Below are 12249 nucleotides of genomic sequence, written 5' to 3'. Positions count from 1 at the left end.
AATACAATCAACAGTTATTTTAAACAGCAGTAATGAAGAGATATCATTAAAGTGAAGCTTCTGTGTTAATTACCAAGCCCCATGCCCCTTTACCTGGATGTTGGGGAAAACCAATGGTTGGTTTGTACAAAGTTCAGGCACTGTGTCATCCTTTAGCAGTGTTTTCTGACTCATGAAATGAAAAGAATGATTTTCTCATAAAGAAATGGGCTCATTCCATGGCTTGTGAGAAGATCCTGGTCTCAATTTTTCCTGTGCATAACAATACAAGCTGATTTTTGTTCCATTTTATTTCTATTTTCACTTAGATTTTGCTTAGGGATATTTGTGATATGGTTGTTTTGAAGGTAGATCACATGTGAGCTTGGAGAGAAGAAGCAACAATCATAACCACATTTCAGCTTAGAACCTTCTTTATTAAGGAAGGTCCTTCAGTCACTTTTATTAACCAGAATATATGATGTTGGCAAGAGCACCTTTCAAAGTCCCATTCCAGGTGTTTTTGTGGGGTCAAAGAAGGCAGAGAGCACAATGGTGGTGTCTTAGCATCAAAACAATGACCATCAAGTTGCCAACCTTATACCTTCCGGGAGACCTAACATTGCCTCTCTGCTTCTATCCCTGAAGAACGAAAAGTTGGGACTGAAGACTTGATATCAGTCTGGACCTGTGTAGCACCTGCTTTGATAGCAAACCCCCCCCCCATACCCAGACTTGGACAAAATGGCAGCTATCTGTTCCTAGGCCAAACCTTCTCATCTCTGACCTACATCTAGACCTTGAAGTATCTGATTCTCCCTGGGCAAGGATGGACCAATGGACCAGCAGCAACAGCAACGTTCGGCTGCACCACCTTGGGCGCTTTCCCCACGTGGAATGCTTCTCCTGAGGCAGATTCCACGGAGGCCACACCAGCGAAGGCATGTCGCAGGTCATAGTGTGCCCGGTGCCCTGGCAGGGGTGCCTCAGGAAGTGCCACCACCACGGGTCCTACCAGCAGGGGGTCTGCCAGCAGGTTGGCCGGGGAAGGTGCAGGCACCGCTGGATCTGCCACTGCATCGCCTGGTTGGGGCTGTGGGGGCAAAGGCTGGAGAGAGGATCACATCCAACTTAGCTACTTTTCTCCTCACCAGCAAGGCCACTCATGCTTCTGAGTGGAATCCCACCCAATTCTCTCCCAGTAATAATTTCTACTAGCAAGAAATCTGGCAAAAGAAAAAAAAAGAACTACCTGGGTGCAAAGGATTGTCATCAGAGGCAGGACTGCCCTGTGGTAGCCCCTTTCTCACCAGCTGTCATGGGATCGGTGGACTTATACATATATCCCACAAGAAAAAGCACCCCGCCTTACAGCTTCTACTATAGCCACAGAGGGGCTGCTGGGCAGATCTGGCCATCTGAGCAACTCAGAATCCCACCCTCCCACCCCCCCACCCCCACCCCTGCTCATAGAAAGATGGACTTGTCAGCCTCGCACAAGCATTGGCTCTGTCCAGCAGCCACTAGTTCGAGGGAGGGGAAGGCATGGCGGAAGTAACCTTTCATTTGTTGATGATCCCATATGCCCAGAGCTATTTAGGCTATCAGTCTCTGAAGGACAGGGCACAAATGCCCTGTCCTTACGAACACTTCGTCCATGTTAAAGGATTACTGTGTTCTGAGGATGAGGGCAAGTATAACCACCATGTTCTTACCTGGGTTTGGAACACGGTGCAGGTCACAGCCACATCTTCCCCACCAACCTTCTCCGTGAGTGTTGCCTTACAGAACCCATTTTGCTGCCCACAGAAAGAGAAGAGTTACCTGAACTGGTTTAAAGAGTGGATTTTCTCCCCTAGTTTCACTGATACTCCACATCCAAGGAGAAAAACTTCAATTCTTACTTCCTTAAAAAAATTTTCTCCTAAAGTTTCTAGTTTTGCTTATAGAAGATATACAATATGTAATTCTAAATAGAAGGCAGAAATTACAGGTATGCTTTGGGACTGTAAGAGATTACCCATAACGGGTGCCTGGGTAGCGCAATTGGGTAAGTGGCCAACTCCTGGTTTTGGCTCAGGTTGTGATCTCAGAGTCATGGGATCGAGCCCCTCATCGGGCTCCAAGCTGAGTGCAGAGTCTGCTTGAGATTCTCTCCCTTTCCTTCCCCCTGCCCTTCCTGTTCATGCTCTCTCCCTCTCTCTAAAAATAAATAAATAAATCTTTTTTAAAAAAAGAAAGATTGAAAAAATAAATTAATTAATTTAAAAAGATTGTCATTCATCCCAGAAATTATGGTGACCCAGGAAAACTCGTTAACATGTATTTTTTTATTTTTAAACATATTACAAATTATTTAAAAATTGGGATCATTGTGACTATATCATTTCATACCCTGTGTTTTTCACTCACTAAAATATGATAACATTTTCTTATATCACTCATTATTCTTTCAAAACATAATTTTTAGGGTCTGTATGATTTTCTGTTTATTAATGTACTATATTTTAATTCAAAGACCTCTCTTTTGGGTCATTTTGAATTCATGATAAATCATCTCATTAGATATATTTCTGTCGAATATTTCTGATTATCTCTTTAGACTAGATTCCTAGAAGTAGACATTGTGGTATCAAGGATTTCAAAGATTTCATCTTAGAAGTATGTCTAGAAAATCTACAACACACTCCTGGCAACCGTGTATGACTTGGCCTAATTAGGAAATAGCCTCTGTCTTTCTCCGAACTCCAAGGGCCTCCAGTGGGGAGATGACTTGGTGACAGCTCTTAAGTGCGGAGGTGACACCACAGAGGAAGGTCTGGCATAACCCAGCCCCAAGGGGAGTGGTATTTTTCACTGCTCTCTCTCCTCTGAAGCCCCAGGATACTAACTTGCTGTAAGGGCACTCTGTTCTATGGCCAGTTTTGCCGTCCCCACGGCCTGGCCTACTCACCTTCTCTGCCAGCAGGTTGCACTTGGCTGGATCCGTGACGTCTTTAGCAGCACAGTCCGTGGCAGCCACGGCAAACTCCACATATGTAGACTGTGGAAGAGGCTGAGGAGGATAAGGAAAAATTCTAATGATGCAACATGACTTCATCTGGAAAGGCAGGGAAGGAGAGGCTGGAGGGGAGGAGCAAAGGCACTGGGGTTGCTCACTCTGAGGGGTCCCATTCTCTTAGAACACACCAAGTGACCAGGAAACATGGCGCCAGTGGCCACCACAGGTCAGTCATTGGGGATCTGTGTTCTGAAGTGCTTGTATACAGAAGGGAAGGAGGTAAAGTTATCACTGCCCATCATTCAGGACAGAGATGAGTTTCGAGAGTGCCCACTTTAACTGACCTGCGTGGGAACCCAGGGCCCTCCCTCCCCTGAACTTTCCACTTTTAAAAAAATTTTTAAAATTTTCATCTATTTAACATACAGTGTAATATTAATTTCAGATGTACAATCTAGTGATTCATGGCCTTCCCTCTTGGGGCTGCAGTTTGAGTCCTAAGGTTCAGGTTACTCCAAGATGGTGGCGGGCAAGTGAAGAGATTAATACCTCTTCCACCTATCCTATCACAGACAGCGGGATCAAACAAAAAGTCTAAAGAAAAGTAGAGAAGAAGCTTGTGCTTTCCTTTCTTGTAGCATCCAGATGCTTACAATAAAATATCTGTTATTTGGCGACGTCTGGGGTGGGGGTTTCTGAGAATCACGCATTCTGGTTCATCAGAATCATCACTTAGACCTGGAATGCATTTCCAAGCATGCCGTGGCTAGTATCCAGGAGACGTGTTCTCTTAAATACCAGAATTCTGTTGCAATCAATGTGCTAAATAATCCACTCTACAACTGGATTTTTGGCCCAGTGATTCAAAAGGCACTTTCGGATCCTGCCACCACACACCCATCCGTGTAAGCAGGCTCATGCCTTCGTAATTACCAATTTTGAAAGTGCTCACGGTCAGTGGTGATGCGGGACAACCTTGTGCAAACCCGTGAGTTCACAGCCCATGCTTCTGGATAATGCCGGAACTCCCACGTGCGGCACAGCAAGCCCCGGTGGTATCTAGAGTTGGGGAGCCCGGGACAGGCAGCGGCTGGCTGTTTTATGTTAGGGTGACTCTGCATGGGTGAGGTGCTGAGGGCTCTCTCCCGATCCTTGGGACACTCGGTGTCCTCATACCGCTCATACCCCTAAGGACCCTATCTTTCCTTTTTCTCCCACCACCCACCCTGCCTTCCTGTTGCTGCCCCTGCACCTGCTCTGTCCCCCACAACTGTCCTACCACCTACATTCCTGCAGTGCCACCAAACTGCCCAAAGGTCTGTCCAGGGGTCTCAGTCTTACCACAAATTGAGCCCGGGAGATTTCCACAAGCTGAAAATAGGAGCCATTACTCTGAGCATTGAAGGCGGTCAGCGCGACGTCCACGGCGTGCACTACCTTGGTGTCGTTAAGCGGGGCCAGCAAGGGGCAGCCTGGGCACAGCCTGCGCACGTCCTCGGCGGAGTCTGCACACCGGGAAGAAACGAGGGTGGGCTGTAATTCTTCGCAGCCTTCACCCTGGCCTTGCTTATTTTGAAAGGCCTAGGACATGCCCTAGGTGGCTTCAGCTGCTTTCTCTGCTCCGGTCCCGCCGACATTTCTGCAGGACCCCCTCTCATCAAGGGGAATTTCACCTCCGAGGAGGACAGGTCCTTAAAAAAACCGTTTTACAGTTGCAGGTCCCAGGAAATTGGGCTCCTTCTTTTCCTCACCAACAAAGCGGCTAAAACCGCTTACACTGAAAAACAATTCAGGTCCCTTCCTCACTCTCTCTGCAAGGTAAAAGTAAGAATCATAATAATCATCTCTACCTGGACTGGAATCGCATTTTGCAAACAACACGGAAAACTGGCCATCCTGTTTCAGCACCCGTAAATCGCAGTCCCCTTCCACGGCCTGGAGAAATAAACCCACAGTGAGGGCTGGGGTGGGTCGGGGGGTACAGGGGGGACTGGCCTTTCATTTATCATGGGGAGTCCGGGGGTGGGGGGTGGGGTGGTCCCTCAGGCATATTGTCAGAGATGAGCCTCATGAAATCACCTTCACCCGAGTGGCATTGAAACGTGATGCTCTCTGGTTTCAGAAAGGGCTATAAGAAAGTTGAACTGTTGTAAAAATCCGCCCCAGGGAAGGCAGCATCCAATGGCAGTTTTAGCCACTGCACACCAGCTAGCCATGAAGGGAGACTGGCAAGCTGGGTGAAATGGGCCTGTGCTTTGCTGAACCAGCAGGGAACCAGATGGGCACTATCTGCGGTCACCCGAGGAGGGGCACTCACGTGCTCCGTCAGCTGCCTCACGGTACAGTTGGCCAGAGGGGTGGGGTCCAGGACGTGGCAGGTGGTTTCCAGCGTGTCTATTTCAAGCTCAAACACCTCTCCCATTGGCCGCTGTGGAGACACAGAATGAAGCAGTGAGCAGCCTATTCCTCAGATGCCGCAGAGTGGGTCAAAGTGTGAGCCCTTGGGCTTGAAGTTAGCCCTGTTGGAGAGGTGAGGGGAAAGTCATTCCTGTTAGTGGGCACCTCCCCCAGCTCTGCCCTGGCCCATGGACAGGGCGATGGCCAGGGCTTTTCTCGTCTTCTCCTGTTTGCTGGGCAAGCTTTTCGATGGTTGTTTGCAAGGAAGAAAGGGCTATGGTCTTGGGCAGATCATCACTCTGAGCTCTATTTGGAAGCTAAAAATGAGTATTGATACTCACTTAATTTTTAAGATTTCACCCTTCAAGTAGTCCTTTGCAAAAATCAGCTTTGGGTTTTTTTTTTTTTTTTTCATTCAAGTGGCAAAGTAGGGTGCCATAGGATAATATCTTAGTGTCTCTTCTTCTTCCTCCTTCCTCTACTTCTTTCTGCCTTCCTTCTCATCATCTACTTTCCCTCCATCCCCATTTTCTTTTCCTTCCTAAGGGAAAAGTTGTCCTTGGCTTTTTGTCTTTGGGTAGATGCCTGGATGCAAAGTTGTTGCTCTCTACTGCCCCCTGCTGGGAAGGAGGAGGCAGAGCGAGCCTCCTTCGGAGACGGAGCTGAAACTGAAGTCACTAGTTGGTAAGGAGTAGCAGGAAGGCAAAGATAGGGGAGTTTGGTAAATCCTTGGAGGTGTTTTTGCAGGTTCATCTGTTTCTGTATCTTTTCTCCAAAGCTTGGAAAATGCAGAAGGTACAAGTATGCTTTTTTTTTTTTTTCTTCTCCCTTTTAGTTCAGCTCTGCTTGCCCTTCATTTAGGTTCTGCCTGCGTCACTAGTACCTGAACCTCCTCTCCGGGAGGAAGCTGTTTTATGATGTCTGCACATAACTGCCCAAGTTAAACCCTGAAAACACTCATGGCTGCAGTGACTAGGAGCCAGGTACTCCTGGGATTCTCAGGAAATGTACCTTTCAAGTTCTGTCGTGAGTGAAAATGGTAATGTCCGTTCATGACTCTCCCTCGAATATGCACGTTGTGTGCCCCTCCCCCACTGAATTAATAGGTGTTTCCTCCAAATCCCCCTGCCCTACAGTCTGGTTACAGCACTTTTAAAATCCATCCTGATTTCAAATATTTTGTCCCAATGTGAGATCAGGTGTTAGTCTAGACATCCCGATGTTTACCTGATTCTCCCTTCTGGATTATAAATTTCTTGTGGGTGCTATGTCTTTCTCTCTTTTATATTAGGTTGAACCATTAAAATGGCTATATTTGGGGCGCTGGGTGGCTCAGTGGGTTAAAGCCTCTGCCTTCGGCTCAGGTCATGATCTCAGGGTTCTGGGATCGAGTCCCGCATCGGGTTCTCTGCTCGGCGGGGAGCCTGCTTCCTCCTATCTCTCTGTCGTCTGCCTCTCTGCCTACTTGTGATCTCTCTCTGTCAAATAAATAAATTTTTAAAAAATCTTTAAAAAATTTAAAAATGGCTATATTTGACTGCTTTGAATACACAAAAATAATAATTTCAGATGGTTCCGCTTAATATTTCTCATGGCACCTGCCACAGTTCTTACCCATGGAAGGCTTGTAACCAATGTTTGCTGAAAGAATTACTCCTCATGGGATATAAAATTGAATCTCAAAACAGGCAGAAGACATCCACCTTTTCTTCACTGCTCCAGCTCTTTCAACTGACCTCGAAGGCATATTTTCCAGCTCAATCTTTATCATCATTGGCTTCAGACTGCAGTGGTTACTTGTGTAGTGTGTGAAGAGGTAAACCCCATTCCTGCTGACATTTCTTTCTGGGATGAAGGTCTCTTTCTTTGGGAGGTAACTTGTGTAGAGGAAGAAACATGGATCTAGAATCAAATCCCAAACCTATGCCTCCAAATTATAGATCTAGAACAACAACAAAATACCCTAGTATGTCAGAGGCTCAGTTTCTTCTCATGTCAGACAAGGACGGTGCATACAATACAGGACTGGGGGATGGGAGGGGTCCAGGAGATGGTGTGTGTGGAGGGGCCTGGCACGGAGCAGTTGATCGTCAAATGTTAGTTCCATTCCCTCTCAGTCTTCATCCAGAGAAAGAGAAGCAAAGAAAGAGAAGTGAGTTCCTGTCAGCTAGAATCCTGTATCTTGTGCATACGGTTTTTCTATCAAGACATGCTTTCTCCCTGTGATGTTCAAAATATCATTCGAAGCCTTTTCTTGTCTCACACATCTCCTCACCCCTGTCTAGCACCGTCCTGAGACCCATGACTGCAGCCCAGAAGGCCTCCTCTCGTTCCCCCTCCCCCTTGCTCCCTCCCTCACTCCTGGGAAGAAACCAGAGAGTTTGCCCCTCTGTGGGCTCCTTGTGCTGGGAGAGGGGACCTTGGAGGCACCCAGTAGAGCTCCACACACAGTCACTTACCCGAGGCCACACTCTGACTTTGTCAATCTGGTTCAAGGTGTGCTTATAGCCTCGAAGCACGCGGTTGTTGATATAGTCCACAGCCGCCAGGGCTGCTTGCTCTGTTTCTGGGTCATCACAGTTGGGTTCTCTGTAAGCCAGAGCTGTCCCAACGGGGACAGAGCGGCAACCCAAGAGTTGAGCAAGGCAAAGGAGCAGGGCGAGGGTCCTCATGTCTGTTCTGGAGGGGCCCTAACAGCTGGCCAGATGGCTTGAAGCTCCAGGAACCAACCTAGGTGCTCTGCTCCAAAAAGTAGGCCGGGGGAGCACTGAGGGCTTTATTTATCTGTCGGAGCCTGCTGGAGGAGTTGCATAAGGACGTGGGATGATTTCTGTTCTGGTTCCAAGTAAACCCCTGCAAACATCAGCTCTGGAAAAGCAAACAAGTTAGGACATCACTGGTCCCCCAGAAATCTGCCAAAGTCAATGCTGCTGGGGGCAGGCGGAAGGGGAGTGGTTGTGGAGATGCTCCAAAGCCTTGGAACATGGAGGGGATGAGGTGTGCACCAAGGCGAGGAGGGGCACAGGCAGCCCTGAGGGAGCGCCCCCTTCTGGGAGCAGAGCATGCCATGGGGTCTGGAAGGGGAAAGTGGGGATAGGTAGCAATTTGATAAAATCCTCTAATGTCAGAATGATCTTCTCCTGGAGGGAATACAAGGCCCGCAGATGTAGCAAAGATACAGATGGTCTAGAGCAAGCAGGAAGAGCTCTGGGAGATGCTAAGATCTTGGGTAAGAGCCTTGGAGAAGGAAGGAAGAGAGAGATTTCTGCCTGAAGTGTGGAACAGGGCTGAGAGGAAGAGTTTCTCGGGGCAGGGCTGGGTGGGCTGCTTCGCTCCCTCGGACCACACGGCCAGGCACCTGCACAGAGGGGCACTGACCTGGGTCTCCTGCGTGGCTGGGTGTGATCAGTGCCCCCCACCAGTGCAGCCGAGGGGGGGCCTGGTCCAACAGCCACTCCCTTGGCAAAGCTCTGGGTTCGAATCCTTCACTGCAGGCTGAGATACTCTGGAAGACCCTAAGAACCCAGATCATTCTGCAATGCCCTCCTCAGCTGTAGCAGAATTAAAGTGAGTTTTTATGGCAAGAGCACAGGGCCAGAGTGTTAGTTCAGGCACTGCTTGTAAGTGGCCCTTGACCATCCAAGGTATGGCCTACAGGAGGGTGGGCAGGAGAGTGAGAGGCTTGGGAAAAAATCATGGAAGGACCTGGCTTGGTTTAGCCTGGAGCAAAGAAGCCCTCATGTGAAGACCCACATGTTCTTCAAATGTTTAGAGGCCACCATTGAGCATGGATAGTTTTGTTCTGTTCTCTGATATTGAGAATAATGTTTCACCTTGAGAAAAAAAAGAGGGAAGCTTTCTGCAAGGAAGCGTAATCCTATTGATCTGCTGGGACCTGAAAGGTAAGCAAGGGGGAAGTATGTTTGGTTGCCATCCAGGCCCATCTAGGTTGGCCCCTTATATTTCTCCTGCCCCCTGGGGTTAGAAGGAAGCCTGAGTGGTGAGGGGGAGACTTATGCAAATAACACTTTAATGTATTTAGTAGGGCAGAGAGAGTCATCGTCTTTGCCTGTGGGATTGAGGTTTGCCCCAGCCCCTTCCGCCAGGTAACCACTGGCACTGGTGCCCAGGTACATCCACCCGACAGCCCCCCAACTCCTTGTCCTGCTACTGTCCTGCTTGTCCCCATCTTGTCCATAGCAAGACATCTGTCCTGCATCCTCTGATCAGGAGTCACTTTATCTCAGCCCTGGGACCCTTTCTAGAAAAAAGGCCTTTTGTCAGCTAAGTACCACCCCCTTCTTTAACCTTGGGAAAAATTAGCTCTTGTGCTCACCCCACGCATGGGAGCTTCACAAAGCTGTACTCAAGGCCATCTGCCCCGACACTGCAGTCATGCCCACCCTCCCCCTGCTCTGGTGCCACACAGGAGACCTCTCCCCGCAATGTGATGTCTCCCCATGCTACCCCTATACCCCTCCTCTGCCCCCCACCTCTGAAGCCAGGTTCAGGTCTCCTCTGCCTTGGAACTCCCACTCAGGTCTGGGGTGGTTCCACAATCACCCCCAACCTGAGGGTAGGGAGAGGGGAGAAAAAAGTTCCCTTTGATCATTCTTTCTGATCATTTTTTCTTTGGGTATCTTTGTTCTTAGATCTTCCATGGGTGACAATTTCTAAAGCGCGGGTTATTGTTTTGTTTCACTGATGCTAGAAAAACAAAGCCTGTAGTAAAGAGTAATAGGTAGCTCCCCTGTCACCCTATCAGATATAAACAGCCCTCATCCACAATCTCATCATCTAGAGGTCAACAGTGTCCAGGTTTCTTTTTCTTTCCTTCTTTTTTTAACAGTGTCACTGGTCTATCATATAGTCTTTTTTTTTCATCTTGTCCTTTTTTTTAATGCAAAGAATTATTTTATATATAATTCAGATCGTATGGCACATACAACTTTGTCTTCTTTTTTTTCACTTAACACTATAACTTGAATATATTCCCACGTCATTAAACAGACTTAGAAAACGTGATGACTGCCTATGATTCTTTCATGTGGGTCATAACATATGTAGCCACTTGCTTATTGCTGAGCATTTAGTTTGTTATCAGCTGATCATTATCATGTACCCGCTGCAATGAACTTTTGCATTTAGGAATCTTTGGTTAGCTAGTTCTTTTTGCAAGGTGGATTCTTACTAGTGGAATCATCGATTCAAATAATTTGGACATTTTTAAAGCTGTCAGTTTTTCTGGCCAGATCACTAGCTGTGATTGGAAAGACTGCCGATTTATGTCTCTACCATTCAGCTGGTTTAAGTCACATTGGGTATTGCCTTTTTGCCTCTGCTACTGTTTCCATGCTGACTTTTGTGGGAATCATCTGTGGGAAAATAATCACAACTCTTTTTAAATGTATTTTATGAGTATCTTTGGTTATATGTCAAGTATTCCACATGTCTAATACTTAGAACTGAAATGCCTATAGAATCAAGCTGAATAAAATGTTCCTTTAATTTTTTTTTCAGTTTCCTTAGATAAAAATGTTGCCATTTAGTTACTGACAATGAAAAAGAACAGAGATGATATTTTGGTGTGTTTTCCAAGGCACTTGCAGCAAAGGGTGTCCAAAGGAAGCTGTGGGTACTCGCTGTGCCTGATGGCACCAATTTCAAACGTGGGAAGATTTTCACAAGCTGAATGCATGCACTTATGATTGATCTTGGGCTGGTTTCATCCACCTGGCTCCAACTTCTTTGCATGTCAGCAGGAGATAGGCATTTACTCCATTTTCTGCTTGTTGGTCTCATTATTTTAATTACCTTTCTGTGCATTTATCTGCAAGACCCACATCACTGCACTAAAACAATGATCTTTCTGTTGACACTCTATCTGAGTGTATTGAGGATATCAGAGGTTTGTTCAAGCTGGTTGAGGAGACCAGACCCAAGGGCCTTAGGGCCAGAAAAAGGTCAACAACCGGCAGGACATGGCAGCAGGGCGCTGGGCAGAGCTTGCTGGCTGGAGCCCCGTGCGGCTGGTGGCGGGGTTTTCAAGATGGCGGCTGAGGATGGTACCAGGTTCTCTGAAGTAGGAAGTAGGGCTCTCACCTAGGACAGCGATGCATTTGAACTCTTCGAGGCTGACTCTGTGTTTATAATTACCAATCAGAAGAGAAGACAAGAAGGATCGTGGCAAGGTGGGGTCAGAGTTGCTGGGGCTTTTGTGTTGGGGGTCCTTCAGGCAGACACAGGTAAAGCTAGTGGGTAGGGTAGAGGTAGAAGGAGCTACAATAAATACCAAGTCAGACTTTGAGAATGGAGGTGAAAGCTAGAAACCCAGCCTTTGACAAAACAGAACATGGTAAGTGGACATCAGCAGAAGCCAGAGGGACGATTGGTTTTCACAGGGAGGAAGTCATAGTGGTTGGTGCTTTAATCGCTGGGATGAATTTCTGGCTCTGCCCTTTTTGGTACAAAAAGGGCCTAGGCCCTGAGAGGCCAAGCATTAATTTCTGATAAGCCTGGTGTTTCTTCATTTATATGGGCATTGAACAAATGTTTATCGAACACCCACTACCTGTGATGCCAGGTGCCTGGACGCAGTGACAAGAAGACACCATCTGCCCTAAAGGAGCTCACCTGGATTTATGTGGCCCAGCAACGTCTGATCAGCCAAGAACTATAAATTATTATACAAAATTATCTTAACATTTGTCTTGTGGAGATAGACTGGAATTTATTTCTGCAATGTAAAATGTCGGTCAATGGAATGCAAATTACCCCTGCCCAAGGACCCATCAGGTTTTTTATGAAGGTAACTTAGCACCAGTTGCCCTGGGAGATATTTTGGAAAAGCCCTTTGTAGTCGGTGCCAACAC

At 47.3% G+C, this 12249-nt stretch overlaps 1 protein-coding gene across 1 annotated transcript; it reads right to left on the bottom strand.

Moving 5' to 3' along the window:
* Positions 1 to 772: 772 nt before the first annotated feature.
* On the bottom strand, positions 773 to 8064 carry AHSG (alpha 2-HS glycoprotein). The gene is made up of 7 exons (XM_044255126.1): positions 7837 to 8064; positions 5298 to 5408; positions 4831 to 4915; positions 4322 to 4485; positions 2933 to 3034; positions 1695 to 1778; positions 773 to 1087 (listed from the first exon to the last, which is right to left on the bottom strand). Exons 1-7 carry the CDS (start codon positions 8047 to 8049, stop codon positions 773 to 775), a joined length of 1074 nt encoding a protein of 357 aa, XP_044111061.1. The 5' UTR covers positions 8050 to 8064.
* Positions 8065 to 12249: the final 4185 nt, after the last annotated feature.

The sequence above is a fragment of the Neovison vison genome, chromosome 6, assembly GCF_020171115.1.
Source record: "Neovison vison isolate M4711 chromosome 6, ASM_NN_V1, whole genome shotgun sequence".
Lineage (NCBI taxonomy): Eukaryota > Metazoa > Chordata > Mammalia > Carnivora > Mustelidae > Neogale > Neogale vison.
The sequence above is the reverse complement of the archived record's forward strand: the minus strand, read 5'-3'. Positions and strand labels throughout refer to the sequence as shown.